Source organism: Uloborus diversus, chromosome 7 (genome assembly GCF_026930045.1).
Source record: "Uloborus diversus isolate 005 chromosome 7, Udiv.v.3.1, whole genome shotgun sequence".
Lineage (NCBI taxonomy): Eukaryota > Metazoa > Arthropoda > Arachnida > Araneae > Uloboridae > Uloborus > Uloborus diversus.
In genome coordinates, this window is record NC_072737.1 from 21,272 (window position 1) to 45,712 (window position 24,441).

At 33.4% G+C, this 24,441-nt stretch overlaps 1 protein-coding gene across 1 annotated transcript; it reads right to left on the reverse strand.

Moving 5' to 3' along the window:
- Positions 1–422: 422 nt before the first annotated feature.
- On the reverse strand, positions 423–22,570 carry LOC129225667 (7SK snRNA methylphosphate capping enzyme-like). Its single transcript, XM_054860141.1, is given in 5 exon segments — positions 423–611; positions 6,227–6,343; positions 6,345–6,446; positions 14,909–15,186; positions 22,171–22,570. Coding segments are annotated over 5 exon segments (984 nt in total). The 5' UTR covers positions 22,469–22,570.
- Between the last annotated feature and the right edge of the window lie 1,871 nt (positions 22,571–24,441).

Below are 24,441 nucleotides of genomic sequence, written 5' to 3' on the forward strand. Positions count from 1 at the left end.
AAATCGGTTATGGGCCGTTTGCCCAACCTGACGAGATGGTATTCGTAAATTCTTAAAGTTTTTTTCAACATCGAACGTGATACAGAAGTCTATCAGACGGCGGGCCAGATAATTTTTTTGCCCAACATGGAAATCTCGAAATTAAATAGGGAAAATTATTCCACATGGCTAAACGATATGAAAGCCTTGTTAATGAGCAAAAATTGCTGGAGATTAGTTACCGAAGTTGAAAAAGAGCCAGGTAAAGATTCAACGGAAACTTCAGAATTTTGTAAACGCAGAGACAAGGCATATAGTTTAATCTATTTGCACATATCTGATGAATACAGAATGTGCAAATTCGGTATCCTGAATTTGCACATTCGGAATACCGAATAAGATACCAGAGTTGGTCAATGGTATCTGTGAATCCATTCTTCCAATCACAGGACAGCACAAGCAACACCTGGTAACAGACTAAAAGCATCATAACCGAAACAAGACTCGCCTTTGGAGGAGTGGGCGGGAACATCGACCAGCTCACAGGTTTCGAAACCCACTTCCTTCAGCAGGTACTCGTTGAACATCTCCGGATAAAGCTGGATGCTCTGGTAGTTCTTCAGGCAGTCCGGCTGCGACAAATGAATGAATAGGAAATAAATGAACCAACAATGAGTAAATGAATGCCAGAAGAAATGAATACCATAAATGAAGGATTATTTTAAAAAAATTCATCTAATGGTTTGGGTTGAATAGGAAATAAATAAACAAACAATGAGTAAATGAATGCCACTAGAAATGAATACCATGAATGAAGGATTATTTCAGAAAAAAAATTCATCTTATGGTTTGGGGAGAGACTTTTCGATTAAGGGGTTACAATACCCTAAAAATGATAAAATGATCAAAAAAAAATTTATTGCTTATTTCAAAACTAAAAACTATTCTGAATACAGGGGAAAAGTTTCATCGCTTTAGTGCAAATATTAAGAAAAGTTATGAGTGGTTTTAGGCCATGCTCGCTATGCGTTCTTATGCAAAAGAAAAACTTTAAATTGCTTTTTCTTGGTGATCGTTTTTTTGTGTTTTCATGTCATTAGAATCCCTAAGGATTTTTTTCTATCCAAGATACAGCTTTAAAGTGATACTTTTTGCAATTGGGATAACATAGTTGACAAAACTGTGCATTGGATAAGCATTTTATAAATGACTCAAATGTTTAGAGCATGTTAAATCTTTAAAAACCGATTTAAAAAATAAAAAAAAAAAAGCTTTGATTTTTTACATAATTAAACACAGAAAATTTTCTAATAAACTCATAAGCAAATGAATGCAGATTTTTAGAGATGATTATAGTGATTGTTTAGTAAAAATCTTCTTTTAAATTAGTGCGAAAATGAAAATGCCTTAGGGATATTAAAAATTCGAAAATTTTCTAATTTTTTGAATTTTTAAAAAAAGTAGGCAATATTTTTCAATTTTGAAAATAAATTATTGATTAAGAAATAAGTATGCATAATTATGGTTTCAAAGAAATATAAAATTTACTTAAATTTAAAAAAAAATGTTCGAAAGGTACTGTGAACCCTTAAGGGAGATAACAAAAAGGAAATGGATATGTTGCGGGAGAGATAGGTGCAAGGACACAACCTGATTCGAATAGAGAGTAAAAAGTATGCAATTGTCCTTACTCCACAATCCTTCTGGTAAATAGTTACATACTTGCCAACCTCTGAAGGAATAAAAACAAAGAGATGCCACTAGAAGCCTACAGATGACTCACCAGCGACATATCTTCACAACAGAATTATTGAATTATGCTTTTAAATAATATGAATACTAAATTTAAAGTGAAATGGGGATTTTTCACAGATGTAAGCAAATTGGTAGCAGCAAGAAAAATACACTGCAAAGGAAAAACCAAATAATAAGGAGTGAATTTGCTTAAAGTTTCTTACATTCCCCAGTCTCTATCGAAAAAGTATAGCTACAAAAATTTAATTACTAAAATCCCCCCCCCCCAAAATCAATATATAGTGAAAATGAAATATAAAATAAGTAGGTATAGGGTAGTACATGTTAAAACAACTTCAAACTTCCAAAATAATTGAAATATTTTCAAGATGCAAAAAGATTGAAATCTGTTGTAATTTTCGGCAAAGCACGTGCTTTGTTGAACATGCAATGTGGAAAGCTGCCAAAAAATTAATATTTACTAAATGAGTTATTAATTGGACAAAATCTTATTCTCTGACATTGGTATACTAGAACAGGGCGCCATCTATTGAGAAGAAAGCGAAACTTCTTGATGATTGATGAAAAAACTGGAAAAACGGGAGAAAATGGTTAAAAAAATGTAAATTGGGAGATGGAAGCAAAAAACGGGAGTCTCCCGTTAAAAACAGCAGAGTTGACAAGTATGTAGTTACAACAATTACTTTTTCATGCAAGGCCTGACAACATGAGACTTGGGGCAGATGGTTCAGAGCAGTGGTGCACAAATTACAGCCCATGGGTCACATGTGGCCTGTTCTTCTATTTCTCCCCTTATGAATAAAAAATGTTGAGATTCATAAACTTATTTCCTCATATTAATTTATTTTTATACTGAAAACAGACAAAGAAATATGAATGGATATTTACAAAGGAGAATATGTACAAGTTCTCCGTCATTCATGCATACATCTTAACGATGAGTATCGTAACTTATGATATCCTTATTCGATGATATCATAATCTTTAGCTTTTTAATTTTAATATCTTAAGAGCGTAAAAGTATGAGTAATGTTATTTTCTTTTGCTGCCAAACATAAATAAAATTAGAAAAATAAACTAACTTAAAAGAGTTATAACTTAACTGGAGTTACAACATTCTCCCATCGTTTGTATTGCGGGAAAATGAACTCTCAAGCGATTGCAAACATCACAACATAATACTTAAAAACAATCAAAGTTATATACAGTTCACAAGTTCATTCATTTCACGGATTACATTCGAAGGATTGGGTGGATTGCATGCGACCAACGGGCCAAAGTGTGATTATCGTCAATGCAGCCCTTCTTAAAAGCTTGTTATCAACTTCATGGGGAAATAAATGGGATATAACCCCATAGTCTCTAAGATGAAAGAAAGTGTGAGAGTGGTCAGAGAACAAAAAGGAGGAAAAAATTTCGTAAAAGAGATAATATCCAAAAAAAATTCGTGAAAGGGATGATATCCAAAACTGCATCAAAATAGAACCTAGAAGCCATGATATTCAAAAATTCAACAAAAAATGGCTAATTTACCAGTTTTAAAGGTAATACGTATTTGATTAAGTAATAATTTTGTACAATTTGATGCATTGCACCATTTTTTGCAAGAGTATTTAATCCTAAATAAATCTAAATTTTGAAAACAATTTCTAACCCCTGAGTCCTTGAACAAAGGGTTGGGGGAGTCAGAGATCAATCTTGGCTGCATCACACAATAGTGTCAACTTTTTATATATTTTTTAGAGAAAAATAAATTTTTTTCATCAAAAACTTATGAGTTTATAGTTTTAAACGAGTGAGTACACAGATTTTAAAATTAGGTGTGTTTGTACATACTTTTCATAGTAAGAATTGAAAATAAATAAATATATATGTATATAAACAATTGGTTATCTTTTTCCTTGCATTGGAACCCAGAATTTGTTTTTAAAACTTCCTAATACGATTTCAGAATCAAAAAAATAACTTGCAGCTGCCTCATGAAATCACAAAACTTTTAACAGGCTGTAAAGCCTAAACCGTTTGAGATTCACAATAAATATTTTTTACACTTTCTTAAACACACAAAAAAAGTAACCATGCCAATTTCAATAAAAATCGAGGCTGTGGGTGTTAAGTCACATTTTTTGATTAACTTTTGCATTTTTTCTAAAATAAAGTAATAAAAATATTATTGAAAATGATGAATAAAATAAGCAGATATAAGGTAGCATATAGTAAAAAAACCACCCAACATTAAAAATAATTGAAATACTTGCAGGATGCAAAAAGATTGAAATCTCAAACGAGGCATGCAACTTTCGGCGCAGCACGTGTTTGACGTCGTTGGCATGATTCCAAAACATACGTTTTTGACAGATATGGCGGAGGATGAAGACTCGAGGGGAAAAAATAGAAAGATTAAGAAATCGGGGACGAAAATTTAAAAAAAAAATCGTTTTTTTTTCGACTTTTAAGAAAAATAAGGCTTGAAAGAGGCAAAAAAAGGAGGAAAGGTTTAAAAAGCCAACAGAAAAAGCAGGAAAAATCTCATCCATGTGAAAGAAACATGCTGGGATAAAAGGAGATATGATTTCACTTGCAAACAAATACTCATAAAGTAGAATTTTTACCACCCATTTTCTCTCAGAATGAGAAAGAACCAAATTTTATCTCAGGATTCATCTTTACGAATGAGAAAGCTGAAAGTCTGGATGTTTGTGACGTGCATAGCATCTAGACCGTTTGGCTGATTTACATGAAATGTGGCACAAAATTAGTTTGTAGCATGGGGGTGTGTACCTCGAAGCGACGTTTCAAAAACTCGATTTTGTTCTTTTTCTATTCCAACTTGAAGAACATTTTACTGAGCAAATTATCATAACATGGGCAAGCAAATTAATGCAGCCAGGGCCCAATACAGGTTGATTTTGCTACCGTTTTTCGGTACCTTCATAAAAATCTTGTTTTGAAATCGTTACTTTCACAAAAATCAAGAAATAAAGTCAGTAGCTTCATAAAATCTTCAGAAATTTCAAAAATTTTCTTTTTAAAATATAAAATTTGTTTCTCTGTTTAAAACAAAATTTACACATGAAATAAAATTCTAAGCAGGTTTATATGAACAATCGCTTAAACAGCAACCTTTTTGTGGTATTTTAACTCATTTTAAGCTGTTTCTCGCTAAAGTGTATTTATGCAATGTTATCGCAATCTTTAAACATCTGTTTCGGGAAACCGTTTTTCTCATCATTTCCTATATTGTACACAGTACATGGCCCATTAAGCTTAAATTACGATGGTATTTTTTATACTTCTTAGGTTTTTAGCTCCCCCCTCCCCCCCCCCCAAAAAACGAAACCTGTTAAAAATAATACTAAATGACATTTACACTTTTGGAACTAAAATTTCACTTATTCAACTTCTCTTTTACATAAATGAGGATACCTCTTTCTAAAATTTCACAAAAACAGTGCTGATGATATAAAAAAAAACTTTCACAAAAATAGAATGATGCAATACTTTCACAAAAATAGGTAGCGAGAAAAAAATCCTGGATTGGCCTCTGGCAGCATATTGGCGAGAAATTCATCATCTATTATTTGTAATTATACAGGCAAAACAAATGACCTATTTAGGGGTCACAGTACTTTCTGAACATTTTTTTTTAAATTTATGAATATTGTGTTTTTCTTTGAAGCCATAACATACACTCATTTCGCAACCAATAATTTATTTTCAAAATCTTAAAATATTGCCCACATATTTTAAAAATTCAAAAAATTTAGGGAAATTTCAATTTTTTAAAATACGTAAGGCTTTTTTGGTTTTGAACTTATTTAAAAAAAGATGTTTGCTAAGAAATCACAATATTCATCTCTAAAAATCTGTGCATTCATTTGTTTATATATTTATTGGAATAATTTTTGTGATTAATTATGTAAAACATCAATTTTTTTCTTAAAAAAATTTTGTTTTTAAAGGTATAACACGCTCTAAACATTTGGGTCATTTATAAAATGCTTATCCAATGCACAGTTTCGTTAAATATATTATCCTGTTTGCAAAAAGTATTACTTTAAAGCTGTATCTTTAATAGAAAAAAATCCTTAACGATTCTAATGACATGAAAACACAAAAAAAGAAAAACGATCACCGAGAAAAAGCAATTTCAAGTTTTCTTTTGCATAAGAACACATAGCGAGCATACCCTAAAACTACTCATAACTTTTTAAATATTTGAACTAAAGCGATGAATTTTTTCCCCTGTGTTTGGAATAATTTGTAGTTTTGAAATAAGCAATAAAATACTTTTTGATCGTTTGATCATTTTTGAGATACTGTGACCTTTTAATTTTTCTACTACGGGCAAAGCCGTGCGGGTACCACTAGTCTAGAACGAAGGGAAGAATCAAAAGCTGAAACATTGAAATTCTCTTTCTCTCATAGGGACATTTGGGGTATCAAATGCTGAAATGGTTAGCAATTTTTGACTACCAGTAAACTAGCTCACCAGGATGCGCTTCCTCTTGGCGTAGGACCTGAAGTCCTGGGCCTCCAGCAGCAGGTGTCCTCCCGGCCTCAGGTGGTTGTGACACCTGCGGAAGAGCCTCCGTATCCCGGCATCCCCCCCAGTTGAGGTGCACCCACTTGGTGAGGCTCAGGCAGAGCACCGTGTCAAAGTGCTCCCCCACCCAGTCCACCATCTCGTCCTCGGGGAGCACAAAGTTGCACTGAAACGGAAACACGATCAAGTCACTCTTTTTGAAAGCAAGTTTCGGCAAGTTTCTGCGGAGGCAGATAAAACCGCTGGTAGAAACCGGTTAAAACCGGCATGGCAAAAACCAGTTTCTGCCACATTAGTGGCAAAAACTGGCAAAAAATTAATTATTGACACACAGTAGAAAATGCATGGAAAAAAATAATTAATTGTTAACTAAAGCACAATGAATTGTTGCATTGCAACAAATGTTACATTGTTTGGACCCTGCAGTTGGCTCTTAGAAAAGGTGGTTTCAAAAATCCAAACGGTTTTCTCAATATAATGTGCACAAATGAGGAACTTAAAAATATTCTTGCTACAGAAGAGATAGCAGGCAATGCGTCGAGGAACAAACAATGTTCATGAAACTCGCATCTATTGTATATTTTTTCAAACTGGTCCACCATCTAGTAACTGGGAAAGCGATAACAATTTGACTGGAAGAATAAGTTTTAAGAAATGGGGCCAATTTGTTTTGCAAAGCTGTGACATTAGGTGCATACAAAATCTAGGTTAATGTTGGCAAGTAAAATTCTGACACTTTCTTCCTGAAGCACGTGATAATTTCAATCACAAGCAATTTAGATGAAGCATATAAAGCGAGCAAATTACAATCAGTAATTTCCTGTTTTTAGTTTTGTATGTCACTTCTCCTGCCTAAGAACCCATGTGATTTTTGTCCTTTCTTAGATTAATGCAAATATTAAGAGCATCTACAATTGAAAAGTTCCCTTTTTGAACTAAACCAAGGTAATTAGCATAGGATTTTGTTTTTTACAATGATAAAATGAAGTTTGATATCTCAGTTTATTCAAACGAATATCATTTAGTAATTACTTTAGAAGTCAAGTAAAGTTAAAGTGATTAAATACACTTTTAAGTTTTTGCCAGTTCCTGCCGGTTTTACCAGTTATAACCAGTTTCTGCCACTGGCACGGCAAAAACTAGTTTCTGCCGGCAGAAATCCAGCTCTGTTCGAAAGAGTTGGTAAAAACTCAATTTTACAGATATTCAGATAGCTTAAGGGGAGTCAATACCCCTTATACCGTCAATGTTAATTTGCAAAGGTTCATGTACCTTTTTCTGAAAATTTATTAAAGATACAATAATGAAATTTTCTCTGTTCCTTAAGTAGACTCTTTTCTCTATACTGAAGTAACATTTTACAGAAAGGAAGCTTAGTTTTTATTTAAAAAATTCTAAAGCGTAAGTCACTGTATTTTTTTCCAAAAATGCCATTTTGCAACACGAAATCAGCTCTATAAAAAAATATTTTTGGAATATGAGAAAAATTTTACTTGAGTATATGCAACTAGATATATGGAATACGTGATAAAAATTTCAAATCCTAAAACAATTTAGTTTCTGAGAAAAAGGAACATTTAGTTTCAAAAATACCATTTCGAGATATTGCAACTTAAAGGGGAAAATCATACCTTATCAACATATGTTTACCTTTTTTTGAAGCACTTTTTAACTTTCTTCTAATATGAGCACGATCAAGAAATCTGTATCATTAAAAAGGTATTGAAATGGAGTTTCAAAATATATAAAAATCAAAAAATCAAATTTTTGAAAGTATTTAGGGTACTGACTCCCCTTAAGGGTAATCATTAACTCATTAACCACAAAAAAAAGGGGGCATAACCACCAAAATGACTTTTTTTCAAAAAATATGATCGCAAAACCAAAACCTTTTCATACATCAAACTGGCATGACACCTGAAATGGAACCACGTTCGAAAAAATAGAAATTGGTGACCTGAGCTAAAGTGTGTGTTAAAATAAGAATTTAAGTTTAGGTAATTCCCTGTGTAACAAGTGGTGTTTCATAATAAAATAAAGAACCATTGTTCTAGTTGCATACTCAATTATTAATCAATTAACAATTAAAATTAATTTATTAAAAAGCATATCGAGAGTGGCGACTATGCCAGTACCTTCGTACATCAAACGAGCATAACAAGCATGGCTGGTTACAAGCTGAGACACAACAGTCAATCTTGGTTACAGTTAACTCACATCACATTAGATTACAGTTGCAGTTAACTTACATTACATTACATCCTGCACTAGTGCCGACTCCATGGGGCTTGAGGGGCTCCCCCCCCCAATAAATTTGTGAATGTGTGTGTTTTAGAGGAAGTGGCCAGTGCCACTTCCTCTAAAGTGGCACTGGCCACTTTAGAACTCTCCTGGAAGTGCTTGAAGAGGAGTTTCTTTTTACTTGAGGAGTGTCAGTGACAATTGTGAAGTTCTAAAGAACATATAGGCCTCTATGAAATTCCAAAGACCCTATTTAATTAACTAAAAGATGTTCTCGTACGCCTAGACTTGCTTTTTCCACATTTAAGAGGACTGTTATGATGGTGCGTTGCGTCAAATTAGAGGGGGGAATTTAAATGAACTTCAAAAGTTGGTTTTAGATTTTTAGTGACAAACAATAAATGCCAACTGCATGGCTCACTACAAAATAGAACTGTAAAAATGTTCTTTAAGACAAGTAACAAGGTGCAGTTGAACCAGAAAATTTGTACACCAATTTTAGATCTTTATACCTTGACATGGTTCGTACTCAATTTCAGAAATAAAATGAAGGAGTTTTGGAGGAGTTTTGAAGGAGTGAAATGATGTTTTGAAGGAGTACTAATGGGCTGTCATTAAATGATGTCACACTGTTTTTCAACATATTTGACCCTTTCTCCCTTTGTCACAAAGTGTCACACTTCACCTAACTCCTCCTCTAGTCACATGTCAAAATTTTTAAAATCATATTGTTACAATAACTGTGTGATGTCACTTGTCACCCCCCCTCTCTCTTCCCCTCGTCACAACTTCATGAGCCCGTCACCCAGGGTTGGCAAAAACCCGGGTTTTTTTAAAAAAGCCCATGGACCCAGGGTTTTTTGGGTTTTTTTAAATAAAACCCAAAAAAATCCAACTAAAGCTGGGTTTTTTAAAAGAAATATGGGTTTTTTTGTCTTTTTTTAGGGAAAATGTAGGGTACTTGTAGCATATTGTAGCACAAATACATGGACAATGCACAAGAATTGTCTTGGGGTAAAAAAAGCTTTAAAACTAGTTAAAATTCAGCGTTTTCTGAAGAAGAGTATGAAAGACGACGAAACCCAAGAATAGTGAAGTTTCAGATTTTTTAGTTTCCGTGATTACCAACAGTTAAGGCAAAATTACTTCTTGAGTGATAAAATCTATTGTTCGTTTTTAATTGCTACTATTTTTTTTTTTTTTTGCATTTTACTTTATTGTATTTCATTTTTTTATGCAAAACTACAGTAGAACCTCAAGTAGTTTAAATCCCTTTTTACTGAATTCCAGCTTAATCAAGACATTTCTTTGAATTTTATGTTGCCTGTTTTTCTATTTCTGTGTACAGATTAAGAAATATTAAACTATTTTGTAAGATAATGAAAATACTGTACATCCTATTCTGTTTTCTGTCTGACCATTTGTAAATCCTGTCAATTTCTTAAAAAAATATAACTTGTTAATTCGAAATTCGAGACGCGTCGGGTTGCAGAAAATAATTCACATGAAAGCCTTTTAGCTAGAGTAGTTTCCTCTGTACAATCTACAAATATTGAGAAAACCAGATGTGACAGGACTTAGTCAAAATAATTTGAGTTATTTATTGACCAGTTAAAGATAAAAGTTAAATATATATTTTTTAAATCTTTGAAGTATTTTTAATGCCGTTAAGAGTTAAGAAATACTATTAAAGTTCAAAATTCATTTTTTATGTCCATTGTCTGTGGTGAAGAACAAATAAAATAGAAGTTTAAATTGTAAAAGTATTTAAATTAATTACTTTTTTAAAAAACTTCTCAAAAAATTTAAAAAAACCCAAAAGTGGGCTAAATAATGGGTTTTTTTAAATGGGTTTTTTCAAAAAAAAAACCATTGGGTCCAACCCAATTGGGTCCAATCCGGCCAACCCTGCCGTCACCTCCTGTTCAAGCTTTGTAACTTTAATTTTAACTGTAGGTGTCGCAGTTGAGACACCGATATATATATATATATTGCATGTCTGTTTAATTTGTCTTGCTTGTTATTTTGTTTCTTCTGAGTTCTTGTACTTAGTTTATTTAGCCTTGTTTGAACTTGATCTCTTGACTCTTGAATTGACATAATTAACTTTAGTTTCATTAGTATTATTTACAAAAGTTTTAGTTGCTTTTAAAATTTTAAGTACAATAAAGGACGTTTTTATGAACTTTTTTGAGTTGTGGACTGAATCGCAAATTTTCTGAAAATAGCACATGTAGTTACGATACACTCCTCAAAGCATGACATCACTTGTGCATGACCCTTTCTACAATATAATAACTGCGATTTACTAAACAGTTGGTTTTTTTTTAAACACAATCACTTAATATAGTGCATTTACTTATGTAGTTTTAAATATTTAAATAATAATTAGATAACCTGACTTCTGCTGCTGAGAGTGTGGTGGAGGGAAAAACAATAATCATAAAACTTGAAAAAATAGCCAAGCACCATTTAAGCATGGTTTACTTCACTCATGAAATATTTTTGACTTAGCTATGATCAATTTGTAAATCACATCGTTATGAAAAAAATAAATGCACGAAATTGCTACATTAAAATCGCCATTGTGACAGAGTTAATTGTCGCTCAAAGTAGTTACTGTCACAGAGGATGATTATGTAGCAGGGTTGGCAAAAACCCGGGTTTTTTTTAAAAAGCCCATGGACCCAGGGTTTTTTGGGGTTTTTTAAAATAAAACCCAAAAAAACCCAACTAAAGCTGGGTTTTTTAAAAGAAATGTGGGTTTTTTTGTCTTTTTTTAGGGAAAATGTGGGGGTACTAGTAGCATATTGTAGCGTAAGTATAAGGACAAAGCGCAAAAATTGTCTCGGGGTAAAAAAGCTAGAAAACTAGTTAAAATTCAGCTTTTTCTGTAGAAAAGTATAAAAGACGACAAAACCCAAGAATGGTGAAGTTTCAGATTTTTTAGTTCCCTTGATTACCCGCAGTTAAAGGCAAAGTTACTTCTCGAGTGATAAAATCTATTGTTCGTTTTTAATTACTACATTTTTTTTTTGCATTTTACTTTATTGTATTTTATTTTGTGATGCAAAACTACTGTAGAACCTCAAGTAGTTTTTACTCCCTTTTTACTGAATTCCAGCTTAATCAAGATATTTCTTTCAATTTTATGTTGCCAGTTTTTCTATTTCTGTGTACAAACTAAGAAATATTAAACTTTTTCGTAAGATAATGAAAATACTGTACATCCTGTTCTGTTTTCTGCCCGACCGTTTGAAAAACCTGTTAATTTCTAAAAAATATACCTTGTGTTTATTCGAGATTTGCGACGTGTTTTTTTGCAGGAAATAATTCACATGAAAGCCTTTTAGCTAGAGTAGTTTCCTCTGTACAATCTGCAAATATTGGGAAAATCAGACGTGACAGGACTTAGTCAAAATATTTTAAGTCCATTTATTTATCAGTTAAAGAAAAAAGTTAAATACATTTATTTAAAATCTTTGAGACATTTTTTAATGCTGTTAAGAGTTGAGAAATACTATTTCAAAAAATTCATTTTTTATGTCCTATGTCTGTGGTGAAGAAGAAATGAAAAAAAAAGTTTAAATTGTGAAAGTATTTAAATTAATTTTTTTAAAAACTTCTCAGAAAATTTAAAAAACCCAAAAGTGGGCTAAATAATGGGTTTTTTTAAATGGGTTTTTTCAAAAAAACCCATTGGGTCGGACCCATTTGGGTCCAATCCGGCCAACCCTGCAGTGGCGCCGACTCCATGGGGCCTGAGGGGCCCCGAGCCCCCTCAAAAATATTTTTGAGGGGGCAGAGCCCCCCCCCCCCCAATAACTGAAGAAAAGTATTAGTTATATTATGTTTTCAAAACTCATAAATTTCTTTTATTTTCCTTGCTTGAAGATAGTTTACCTTGTAAAATACATTCAGCACTGAGCTAAAACAAATAATTATTACGGTAAGTAAGCAGGTTAACTGAAAACAAATATAGTGTGAATAATGATGGTGTTATAGTGCAGCAAGCACACTTAGAATTTGTCCCAGTGCGCGAACTTACGAGTCAAATCTGTTTCCGGTGGGCAGCTCTGTTGCGAGCTGATCTAAGTGTTGCTGATACGGAAAAAATGTATGAGGGTTTGATTTGTATATTAAATGGGAGACGTGATAGTTTTGAGTACTTTTGGGAATCGTGTTTAAAAGAAAAACCTTTTCAAAATGATGATCCTTCGCTTCCTCAGAATCGACGTATACCAAAGAAGTATGAAAACAACAAAGCCAGCTCCCCGCACGCTTTCAAAATCCTAAAGGAGTAGTACTACAAGGCACTTTACATTGAGATTTGTGAAATGGTGAAATCTTGCATTATTGGGCTGTTTACACCAATTGGACTCACACAGATCATTGCAGTTGAACAAGAGTGCTTGCTTTTATTAAACAGAGGTGAAACAAATTTTGAAAAATCAACTGAATTTTCAAAAATAACTTAGACATTGAGAGACTGCGTTTACACTTGAACTTTGTTAGCCGGTATAACTAATGAAAAGACAACTGGTCTTAAAAAAACATGCCTAAATTAAATTATCTTTTTACGAAAATAATGTGCGTGTTTGTATTTATTTTTTCCCTTTTTAAAGACCAAAAAATATGTGTCAGGCTTGTCGAGTATTCGGGGTTCTAATGTTGATTATATGATTTTAAAATGCTTTAAAAGAACTTTAAAACTCACTATTTTTCATCTCAAATTTAGAAAATTTCCCCCGATTTACCCCCTCCCCCCCATTTTTTTAAAGTTGGCGTCTCTGAGAGTGCCCTTCCATTCAAGTCAAGTGTCCTTCCTACCTAATAATATCAATGCCTAGCTATGGCACAGCACGGTTCCCCATAAAATAGAACAAAAAAATCTCTAACTAAGACAAGTGATATGATTTAAAAGTTGAACCAGAAAATTTGTAAACCAATTTTTAGATTCTTTTACTTTGAAAACACCGTGTCACATACTTTTTGTTTGTTTAAATTATACACACCAGAAAATATGGTATTTTCAAGACACAAAAATCTGACCTTTATTTGGGATGGGGGTCCTCCGAGGGATTACATAACCCCTAAACCCCCGATGATGCCCGGCCCCTCCAATAATTTTTGCAAGTCGGCGCCCCTGCAACCCTGTTATGTAGTCTTGAACTAAAAAAGGAGGTTCAGTTTCATTTTAGTTCTTTGAAGGAGTTAGAACTAAAATGAAGGAGTTTGAAGGGCCTTTCAAAAAAATTTCCAAAACAAAGGAGTATTGGAGGAGTTTTGAAAGAGCGTACGATACGAACCCTGCTTGAAAGCGCCATGTCAGATATTGCTGGTTCATGCAAATTAGACATAGCAGAAAACATGTAAAATGGCATTTTCAAAGCACAAAAATCTGAAAATTTGCAGGGGGAAGCCCCCCAGACCCTCTTTTCTTGTGAGAAATTCAATACCTCCTCAATAATTTTTGTAAATCGGTGCTAATAATTTCCTGCAAACTGAAGTATGGGATGTATTGTTTCAAACAGCTCGAGCATTTAAATTTCAATGGCTTTGAAATTTTTAGATTTTTACTCAGGCTTAGCAGATTTCAAACTGAAGAATAACTATCAGAAACAAAGGGGATAGCTGGAAAGTGGTTTTATGGGACGAGTCGGAACATGACACTGAAACTGACTTGGTTTTGTTTTGTTCTAAAATTCTTATGTTTTACTATCTGTTTGTCCACCCTTTAACCTCAATTGACTTGTGCATTTTGTAGTGACTATCGCTGAACTTCCCTTTTTTCCATACTTTAATTTTTGTGAGACAAACGGTCTGAAGTCGAATAAAATGTCCCCCCCCCCCACCACACAAGAAATTTCAATACATATAGATTTTTTTTGACACTTAAAAAGTTTTTCTAAGTGTATGGATATTGAGATTTGGTGGAAAAATGAAATATGTGGAAGTTTGATATACGGAAGTACACAAAGAATAGATGTTTCATAACCAAAAGAAAGTGCATTAATATGCACATTCGTTGGCTTCATGGTTTGCATAACAGCTGCAGTTTCAAGAGCGATCTGTTACTTTTTTAATGGCAAATATTAATTACCATTTAAAAGTCTTGAATTGGAAGAAGATGAGAAACTTTTTCAAAATTTAATTTTTCAAAGAATTGTTACATTTGCAAGACAAAACAGAGTCTTTTTTTTCATCTAAGAAATCTATTTACTTCTGAAATCTATGTGTTTTATTATAGAAAATTGCTTTTTATAGGTCCGCATCAAAAATATATTCTACAGCATCCATTTTTACCAGTCTATTTCAAAATAGAAAATTTTTTAAAGAAAAATTGTTTGCCATGCCTTTGTATCGAACAGTCACAAACTCACATACCTGCAGGAACTGCACGTTGAACGGGAAGTGCCCCTCCGTGGGGCCCCTGCCCCTGGGGCACAGGGCCTCAGCCAGGGGCCCGTAGCTCAGCACCAGGGAGAGGGGGAAGGCGTCCCGGGGCAGGTCCTGGGCCCCGAAGTAGTGGCGCACGTTCCTCATGGCCATCTTGACCAGGGCGCCATCTATGTCCACCCCCACGATGCTGCGGGGGAGGAACTCCTTGGCCAAGGACAGGGTGAAATGGCCCGCATTACAGCCCACATCCAGGACATCACGCCCTGGGGGAGAAATCGGAAAATATTGTTACAAATTCTTTAAATAGTAATTATTTTTGTGATTAATTTATCCTAACCTAGCTAAATTGGGTGTTTACTAAATTATCTTTCATCTAAAATTATTGTAGTAACGTAACCTGTAAATAGTTTCCTGTAATGAATATACAGCCCCTATACATTCGGCTGAAGTATACGGTCCCCTATTTTTCATTGATGAGGTTTGTGAATGAAAGAAATAAAATAACGTTCTACGATTTTCGAGAAGCATTTGGAATAATGTGGAAATTTTTCGATGTTTATAAAAAGCGTCCCGCATGATAAAACATCGGTTTCGATTGAGAATTTGTACTGAGAGTGTATTAGCTCTGTTCATTGCAAGGCATTTCGCTGTGTTGTTTTTCGTATTTGGGAGTAAATACGTGTGTCACCGTTGAGTTTACGGTGTTGAGTGATATTTGCTTCATTGCTGATGATTCATTTAACAGTTGTTGACAATCTTTCCTGGACATAGTGCAAATAAATTTCCTGTGTTTTTAATCAAGAACTATGTCGTCCTTTCAAGAAAGTTGGAAGTCGCACCGGATCTGTTACAATATGTCAAAAAATGAAACATCACACAGAAATTCACACGAAGGATACTTTCTCCAAACCTGAGAGAATGGAAGTCATTAAGGATTGTTATGATCCCCCCTCCCTCCCCCATAGAAGGTGGATTCTGGCTGTACTAATGGTTGCGATGTTCCGGATATCCGTATCCGCGGATATCCGAGGAAAAATAAAGATCTATATCCGTATCCGTTACTTTTTTGACGGATCTTAAACGGATCTTTTCTATTCTAAAATTTTTTAAATATTTGAATAAAATACTCTTAAATTTCGTTTAAATTAGGTTTTATTCTCTATTTAAATTATAAGGTATTATTTCAGAAGCCAACGGCCATCTGAGACATTTTTTTTTTTTTAAATTTTTAGTTAATATTAGTTTTTGTTATTGGACGTGGGGTTTCTGTTTTTCTTCATTTTGGTTTTTCCCGGCATCCTTCAAAAAAAGTGAGACAAAAGGCTCTATTTACTGTTTGTAAAGGTGTTCTCGGCTCTGTTATTTTGTCGGTCAAAGTCATTTGGGTGGAATGGGTCAGCGCTGCATTTATGTTGAAATAAAATGCGAAAAATTATTTCTAGCCTATCCAGTAGCAGCTTTACATTCTTGCTCCTGTATCCTACACTACCGAGCAAGCTAGAAATAATTTTTCACATTCTATTTAAGCATTAATGCAGCGCTGACCCATTCCTTCCAACTCTCCATCAATTTTAACGGAGATTTCTTCAAAGAGTAAATCATAGTCTTTATTATGTTTTGCCGTATATGACATTTTTTGAAGAAACAGTGTTATTATAGTGACAGGAATACCTTCCGTGATAAATTTTACACTTGGATAGTTGAATTGGGCAAAAACATTTTGAGATCTGTATCCGTATCCACGGATCTTGACACTAATGATCCGGATCCGGATCTGCGGATCTACTTTTTTAATGATCTGGCACATCACTAGTTGTAACTAAGAAACAATTTCTATCTTTCAGTTAAAAGCAATGCCAGATTTGCTATGCAATCAGCAATGGTGTTCTCCATATACGCCGTATACTCTCAAACATTTCTTAGGCATAGCGTATACCCTCAAGCTTCAAAAATGCTCATATTATGACATATTATGTATATGATCGCATACACATATAGTGCAAAACTGATTACTGGGAGAAAACTCCTTAGAAAACTGATGGGAACATCACTGGCTATCAGGACAATTGAAATTTGAAGAGAAACCAACTAAAATATTAGTAAGAGGGTAGTTTTTTTGTGACAGTCATATGTAGACATTTTTTTTTATTTTGTACAAAAAATGAACCTTTTTCATTTCATCTTCTTTCTTTCTTTTTTTTTCTTCTTAAACTATAATCCTCTCAAATGTACAGGCTCAAATATTAGATATCCATCTTTTTTTTCCCGTGAAAATTTAAAAATGTACAAAAAACATCCACATGTGCCCCTACATGGGCCACATTTGGATAAAATAAGTAAAGCAATTGTCAAAAAAAAAAAAAAAAGCATCAATAATAGCAATATTTTTTAAAATTTATGTATAGAAATGTTTGCATTTTTTCATAAAAACTATTTCAGTGACAGAACAGTGCTGAAAAAAGAAATAGTAGTCACACAAAGAGCGAGATTCTTAAAATGCAGCTACAATAAACAAACTTGATATTTATACCAAGTTAATAACTTAATACATATACTACTTGATCTGATGTTTGCAAACATAATACTGAAAAATTTGATTGTTTAATTTTTTGCGAAGCACTGTAAACAAGTTCAAATTAACATTTTAAATTTAACAATAGTTTTCTGAAATTAAAAAAATTGCATAATAGAAAATCCTTGAAACTTTTCTATAACATATTAATTAAAATATGATGAACACGAAAAAAACTTTTATTTATTGATTTTATAAAAATACATAAAAATAGTTACTTACAATAGAAAAAAAATTGATTACTGTAAATAATGCAAAAAAGATGGGGCATTACGAAATACAAAGCAAAGTAACATTTCTTGAGCAAAATAAATAATTGCTAAATGTTTAAGAAATTCTTGAAATGACGAGGGAAGGGGAGGGGGGTAACCCTCTGACTTTGAGTAGCTAGCAGCATTAAACTTTGGCCTAATTTTTTCAGTACAGAACAGCTCACACCAACGCCTCGAAGGAGTTTCTGAATCTTACTTCAGCACTCCCAAAGAAAAAAATTCAAAAGTCTCTTTGATTTTGAATTATGTCACCATCCAAAACGTCTTTAATCAATTTCTTAAATTAATGCTCTTAATTCTTCCAAAACAATAGATAAAGCTTGAAAAAAAAAATCTCTAATTTTATTACCGTTGATTCAACGGGAATGTAACAAAATGTCACAAAAACTGGTTTTGCCATCTCATATGTTTCCTAGTTGGTCTTGAACTTGGCAATATATCACCATATGATCGTCAGTCTAAGACGCTATATTAGTTTTGCATTGAAATAAGTAATTAATAGCCACAAAAAAAGAGTAAATAAGCCTTTTAGAGCACCCGATCGAAAACAAAAAGGAAAGTGTACAACTGGTACGTACGCAGACTCCACACACGAAATTTTAACCTTCTACAGCTTACCATTTTGGAGTTATGACTAATGAGAGATACATATGTACATACAGCTGCAAAAAACAATGCAGTAATTAACTTGTTTGTACCTGAATGCAGTACTAAAAATTCTTTCAGAGGTGACTAAAATAGAAATTCATACTGAAATTTAAGTAAAAAATATTATATGAAAACAATAACTCCCTTTACCTTGTATTAAAAAGTAAAACAGCAAAAGTTCTTTTTTTTTTGAAACCATCGGCTTTTCAATGTTTTTTAAGGCCGACGGGCCGATGTTTCCTGCAAGTTAACATCGGCCCCCAATGCCGATGGCTAAATTGTTGAACCATCGGCGCTGGTGTATCGGTCGAGTTCTAACCGCAAGTAGGGAAAGTTTGAGAACCCCCCCCCCTGATATATAACTGTTCGTAGTGCCATACCAGCAGTGCCCAAAAGTACCCCATAGCAAGTTGTTTATAATATTGTTAAACCCAACGAAGTATAAATTTTCTTTGACAAATTTGATTAATAAATCCTTACATTCAATAAATAAGCTATTTTCTTTTACATCATTAATTTTCATAGTGCAATCTAAATGTGTCTTAATTAGTATTGAGGTAAAATCAGCATAAATAACTTTTTAAGTTCCAAAACTGCTTGATTGACAAAACTCAAAAATATTGCTACCAATCCCTTCATATTTTCCTGGAAAATGGATCATAGAGCTCCCATTCAAGTATTTTTTTTATATATATAATTTTCATTTTTTTAAGTTTAGTAAAATTGAGTCGCCCAAACGTCCAAAAATCACAGAATTTGGTGTGATTGAATACATCTGCGGTTTTTTTTATTGGCTGAAAAGAGAAGAAAAGGCTAAAGAGAGCTTAGAAACACAATGTTTCTACTATCTGAAGTGATTTCAAATTTAAAGCTATTCAATTATCTCTAATGTTTCAGGAAACAGAGGAAAAGCACAAAACATCCAAATGAAGCTCCCTATAACGAGGGGTTACTGTATTTACTATCTTTTCTTTCCAAAACTGCATCCCTTAAATTAAGAACTATTGTAAAGTCACTAATATGTGTAAGTAGTTCACTATCATAATCACACGCAACATGCACCATCATAAAATTTAAATGATCATGAATTTAATAAACTATGAAATTTAGCTCATGTATTTAAGAATCAAAGTAATAATTTATGTTTAAAAGCAGTATTTACTCAAAACCTTAATAGCACAATTGGTTGGGAGATGGTTGGCAAACGGTAGAAACCAGTGGGTTGACAACAAACGATGAGCCCACGATGGCCCTGTAGTTTCTGGCAGGGTTGGCAAGGTTTTAGACACTACGGTAAAAACCACGGTAAAAACCCTGGTTTTTACCGTCCTGTCCAAAACCCTTGTGTCCAAAACTATATTTTTAGAAAAATTGTATTCTGTGAGAAAACATCAAAAACAGAATAAAATGTATCAAAGTAATGTTTTAGATAGAACATTTATTCAATGAGAACATTCAACTTATTTATGCAGCTGATTTAAAACTAGTTATATAAAAGTTGAATTCTTGATTAAAATTTCAATTTGTATGCATGATTTTATTTAGCTTTTTTATATTAGTAACCAAATTTCCCTATGTTTATGCAGGTGGGCAAATAAAAGCAGGGTTTTTATCATCCTGTTCAAAACCATTGTGTCCAAAACTACTTTTTGAGATTTTGTGAGAAAATATCAAAAACAGAACATATATATATATATATATATATATATATATATATATATATATATATATATATATATATATATATATATATATATATATATATATATATATATATATATATATATATAACTTATTTATGTAGCTGATTTTAATCTAGTTACATAGAAATTAAATTCTACAATAAAAATTTCAATTTGCATGCAGGAGTTTTTTTTTTTTCCACAAACCAAATTTTTCAACATTTATGCATGTATGCAAAAGAAAGTGTTCAAAATATGGTGCTATAACTGACTTAAATGCAATAAATTACAATTTTTTTTATAGTTACAGAATGTATTATATTAAAAATATGAACAAAAAAAGAATAGCACTAGTTTTATAACATAAGTGTTTCATCATCAATTTCTTGTTTTTTCATCTGTGATTTAAAAAATAATTTTCATTAAACCATCATGTAAAACTTATTTGAAAAACCATTTAAAATTTTTTTTTTCTTTGGCTCCTAAATATTGCACATTTTGTAATATTCCTTTGAGTTGTAAATGGAACTAAAATTAGTTGTCTTGGTTGTGTTGTGAATTTCCTTTCATAACTCTACCAACCCTTTCATAAGGAAGTTTTTATGTAGTAGTTATTGGCAATTTTTTTAAGTAAAATATTTTTAATTAACATTTTGGAGAAAAATATTACCAAATATTCATTAATTAAACCTCATTATTATCTATAATTATGCATTACAAATATTGCAGTAAATACGAATTGATTAGATAACACCTGTAGCATAGTTTTGGACAGTTTAAGACAGTTTCGGACGGTAAAAACCACCTGTCCTTTCCTAAACCAGTTTTGGACAGTCCAAAACCCAACCCTGGTTTCTGGGCATCGTTGGGCCAACAGTGAATATTTTCAATGGGCCATCGCTGGGAAATTGTTAGGCACTGTAGCCGATCGTTGGCAAACGGTTGGACAGGTAGCGTTTGCCAAAGCAGACATTGCCTACCGTTGGCCAACCATAAGCTCCACTGTTGACCAACCCATTGTGCTACTAGGGAAAAAACATTGAACTTCGTTATTGGAAGAGTAGCAGGGTTTAAGCTGGGTTCAAAAGTTCTTTAGCATAAAAGCTAAAATTGAGGAAAAAATGTTAGCAAAGTGCTAAAATGTTACACATTTTCATATATTTATATATGCCTCAGTGTGTTTCATCTCCAGTTGAAAATAAAATTCATATTTCATCTGTGACATCCTTGAAGAAATAAGTACAGCAGCTATTTTTTTGAAACATAAAATAAAAAAAAGAAAACGCGATTGATGTTTAGAACGTTGCAGTCTCCTCCTCCTAATAAAGCAGTTTTTGGGGGGACATAATGCTAGATAAGACTAATAGTTATTGAACTTAATTGCAGTTCAAACATCTTAGCTAAGATTTAAAAAAGATTAAGTTGGTTATCGCCATGCATGCTTCCTTACTAAGATCATACATTTCTTTTTTTTTTTTAAATGAATTTATTTATTATTTGAGCAAAAAAACGAAAATGCATTGCTTTATTTTTGCAATTCAGATAGTGTTTTCGCATTTTGTGAAAAATGAAACCATAGCCGAAACTCTGAAGAGAACGAAAAAAAAAATTTGCTATCAGAGAGAATGAATTCTATAAATTTTAATATACACAATCATAGGTAACTGGTTATATAGTAACATATATAGTTGAATCTCGATAACTGGATGTCTTAACTACCAATAATTTGAATGTGTTAGCTGGTCCCTTAGGACTTCGAGTTATTGTGAGTTGACTGTAATAAGTGCAGGAATAAACTAGCTCAGCTTGGTTTATAAGGCGCCCAAGCAAACTTGAGTCTCAATACAGTGAAACCTTTGTATGAAAATACTGTCTATACAATAAACTTGTCTATAACGATATTTTGTTTGGTCCCAGAAAAATTCTCACTGACTGAGTGTATTTTCAACCTGCCTACAGCAATAATCATATTTCATATGCACCTGTCAAAAACGATAACTTATTTCGCTCGTAAATATAATAAGAAACATATTGAGTCACAATAGACTCGTTTACCGAAATGCGTTTCCTTACCTTCAAACCACTCTTTTTTCATACACAAGAGGCGGGAATCCGTCGCTCCTTGATTTCGATATCCGTAATATTGATGATAGTTGCCATAACGAAACTCGGCATCGTTATTCGGTTTCCTTTTCTTCGACTCTTCCTCTTTCCTTGCATATTTCGACTTTTTATTCTTTTGGGGATGAACTGAAAACGGATTCTGCCGCCTACCAAAACTTAGATTCTTGCCGGGGCCACATTTTCCGTGGTTGAAGGGAGATGAACCTGCTCCGCCGTTTTCAAAACATGCCTCTTCGGATTGCGACATCGCTCAACACTTGCACCATTTCATTCCCAAATCAGAAATGAGAGTCTAATGTAGCTCTTCGGTGTGCGAACAATAGTAGTACCACGCAGTTCTGTCAATGCTCATAAATTTATGCCAAAGAAATTGACTAAGAAATGACGGAATCGAAAACTAACTAAATAAGCGCCATAAACAAGTTTCCGTCTGCTACGTAAGTAGAAGTAGTAGTTTCGAGAAGACATCTCATAAAAATGAAGTCCGAAGCGAAATAGTTATCTTTAAAATTGAACACATTCCTTTTAAAAATATTCACAATGAAAAAGAATATTTTATTCATTTTCATATTCACTTTTCTCGGGAAAGGAAAAAATCAAGATGTTCTACATACAGCATGGAGGAAACAGCTCTTAACATAAATGCTTCTTATTTACGACAGATTGCTGTTTCATTTACTCTTGAGGCATCAAAAAAAGTGAATCCTAATACATTTCGAGGCGTTTCACCTAAATTTCAATTCCATGAAGAGTGCAAACGCAACTGAGCTAACGCACTGCATGTACATATAGAGTCCCTATATGAAAACTACGTTTTCATAGTGGTAGGAGCGCAACCCCCTCAAATACAGCGAAGACTGCGAAAAAAGTGAAAGATACCCCTCAAAACAACCTTTCCCTTAAAAATTTCAATGGCGCCGTCTGCATAATGACCCCACCCATCCCCAAGTTGGGCACTTTTGTTATAGGGACTCAACATGTACACAGCCATGTGATCTCGTTGCTATAAAAATTTGCTCAAAAAGTAATGTGCATTGTGCAACACACATTCTCACCCATTGGAGGATTTAGTATGTGGCAGTTGTGAGGGAATTTGGTGAGGATCATAATACCAGCTCCTCAAATTCTTTCATTCAAAAAGTGATGGCGTATGGGGACCCCAAAAATACAATCCGTCAGTTTCCCAGGGATCGAAAAAATGAGGGAAAGCAGGGAGTGTTCCAAACAATGGGCGTTATGAAAGCTGTCTTCTCGATCGTTCAACACCGAACTAAAATGTTTTCAGGAAAATATTTCGTCAATTTTTTGCCCGAATTTTCATTCTGCCAAAATCCTTCAGTTTTTCTTATTTTGTAAAAGAGAATTTCTGTCTTTAATCCCTGTGGTAGGCTTCCGTTTCGAAAATTATATGTTTAAAAGTTCGTCTTGGCAAAGCAATGAAAACATTTATCGAAATCAGTGGGAGGGAGAGCACCGAGGCATGTTTTTAGGGGGCACATATACATGCAACCGACCACCTACTTAATTTTAAAAAACATATGCAAATTGATGTTTTCCCTAATAAAATAAATTGAATATATACTCCTTGACCCCCCTCCCTCTGGAAAATGTTCAAAGGATGGACCGCCTCGGCCTGGATTCTGTTTGAGCTAGTGAATATGTAAATAACATGCATTAATCCTATGTGGTTTCCAATAAAGAAAAGAAAATCAAACTGGTTTAAAAATATAAGAATCATCAAAACGAGCATCATTGCCATGGCATCCGGGTTTGCGAGACCGTTTTCTATTAAAAGCAAGTGCACTCATTAACAGCATATTAAAGCAGTTGACGCTCAATAAATCGAATTTAATAGATCTTTTAAAAGTGACAGTCTTAGGCACCCCAGATTTATTTTTTTGGCGGGGGGGGGGGGGTATTCGTAATTTGCCGAATGGTACGCTTAATTTAGCTAAATGATAAAATACGTATTTGCACACACACATGCATCTAGTGAAAAGGGACATTCGGGTATTTAAAAATTGCAATTTTGTCTCAAAATTTACTGCATCATCAAACAAAATTTGCCAAAACAAGAATTTTTCAGGAGGTGACAGTGACAAGGGACCCTTGGCCCTCGAGAGTCCTTTTACAACAGAGAAAAAGTTTTCTGCCCTTACCATTCAGCACAGCGTCAAAGAAGGCTTAGGAAATTCAATAACTCAGAGATAACTCTGAGCA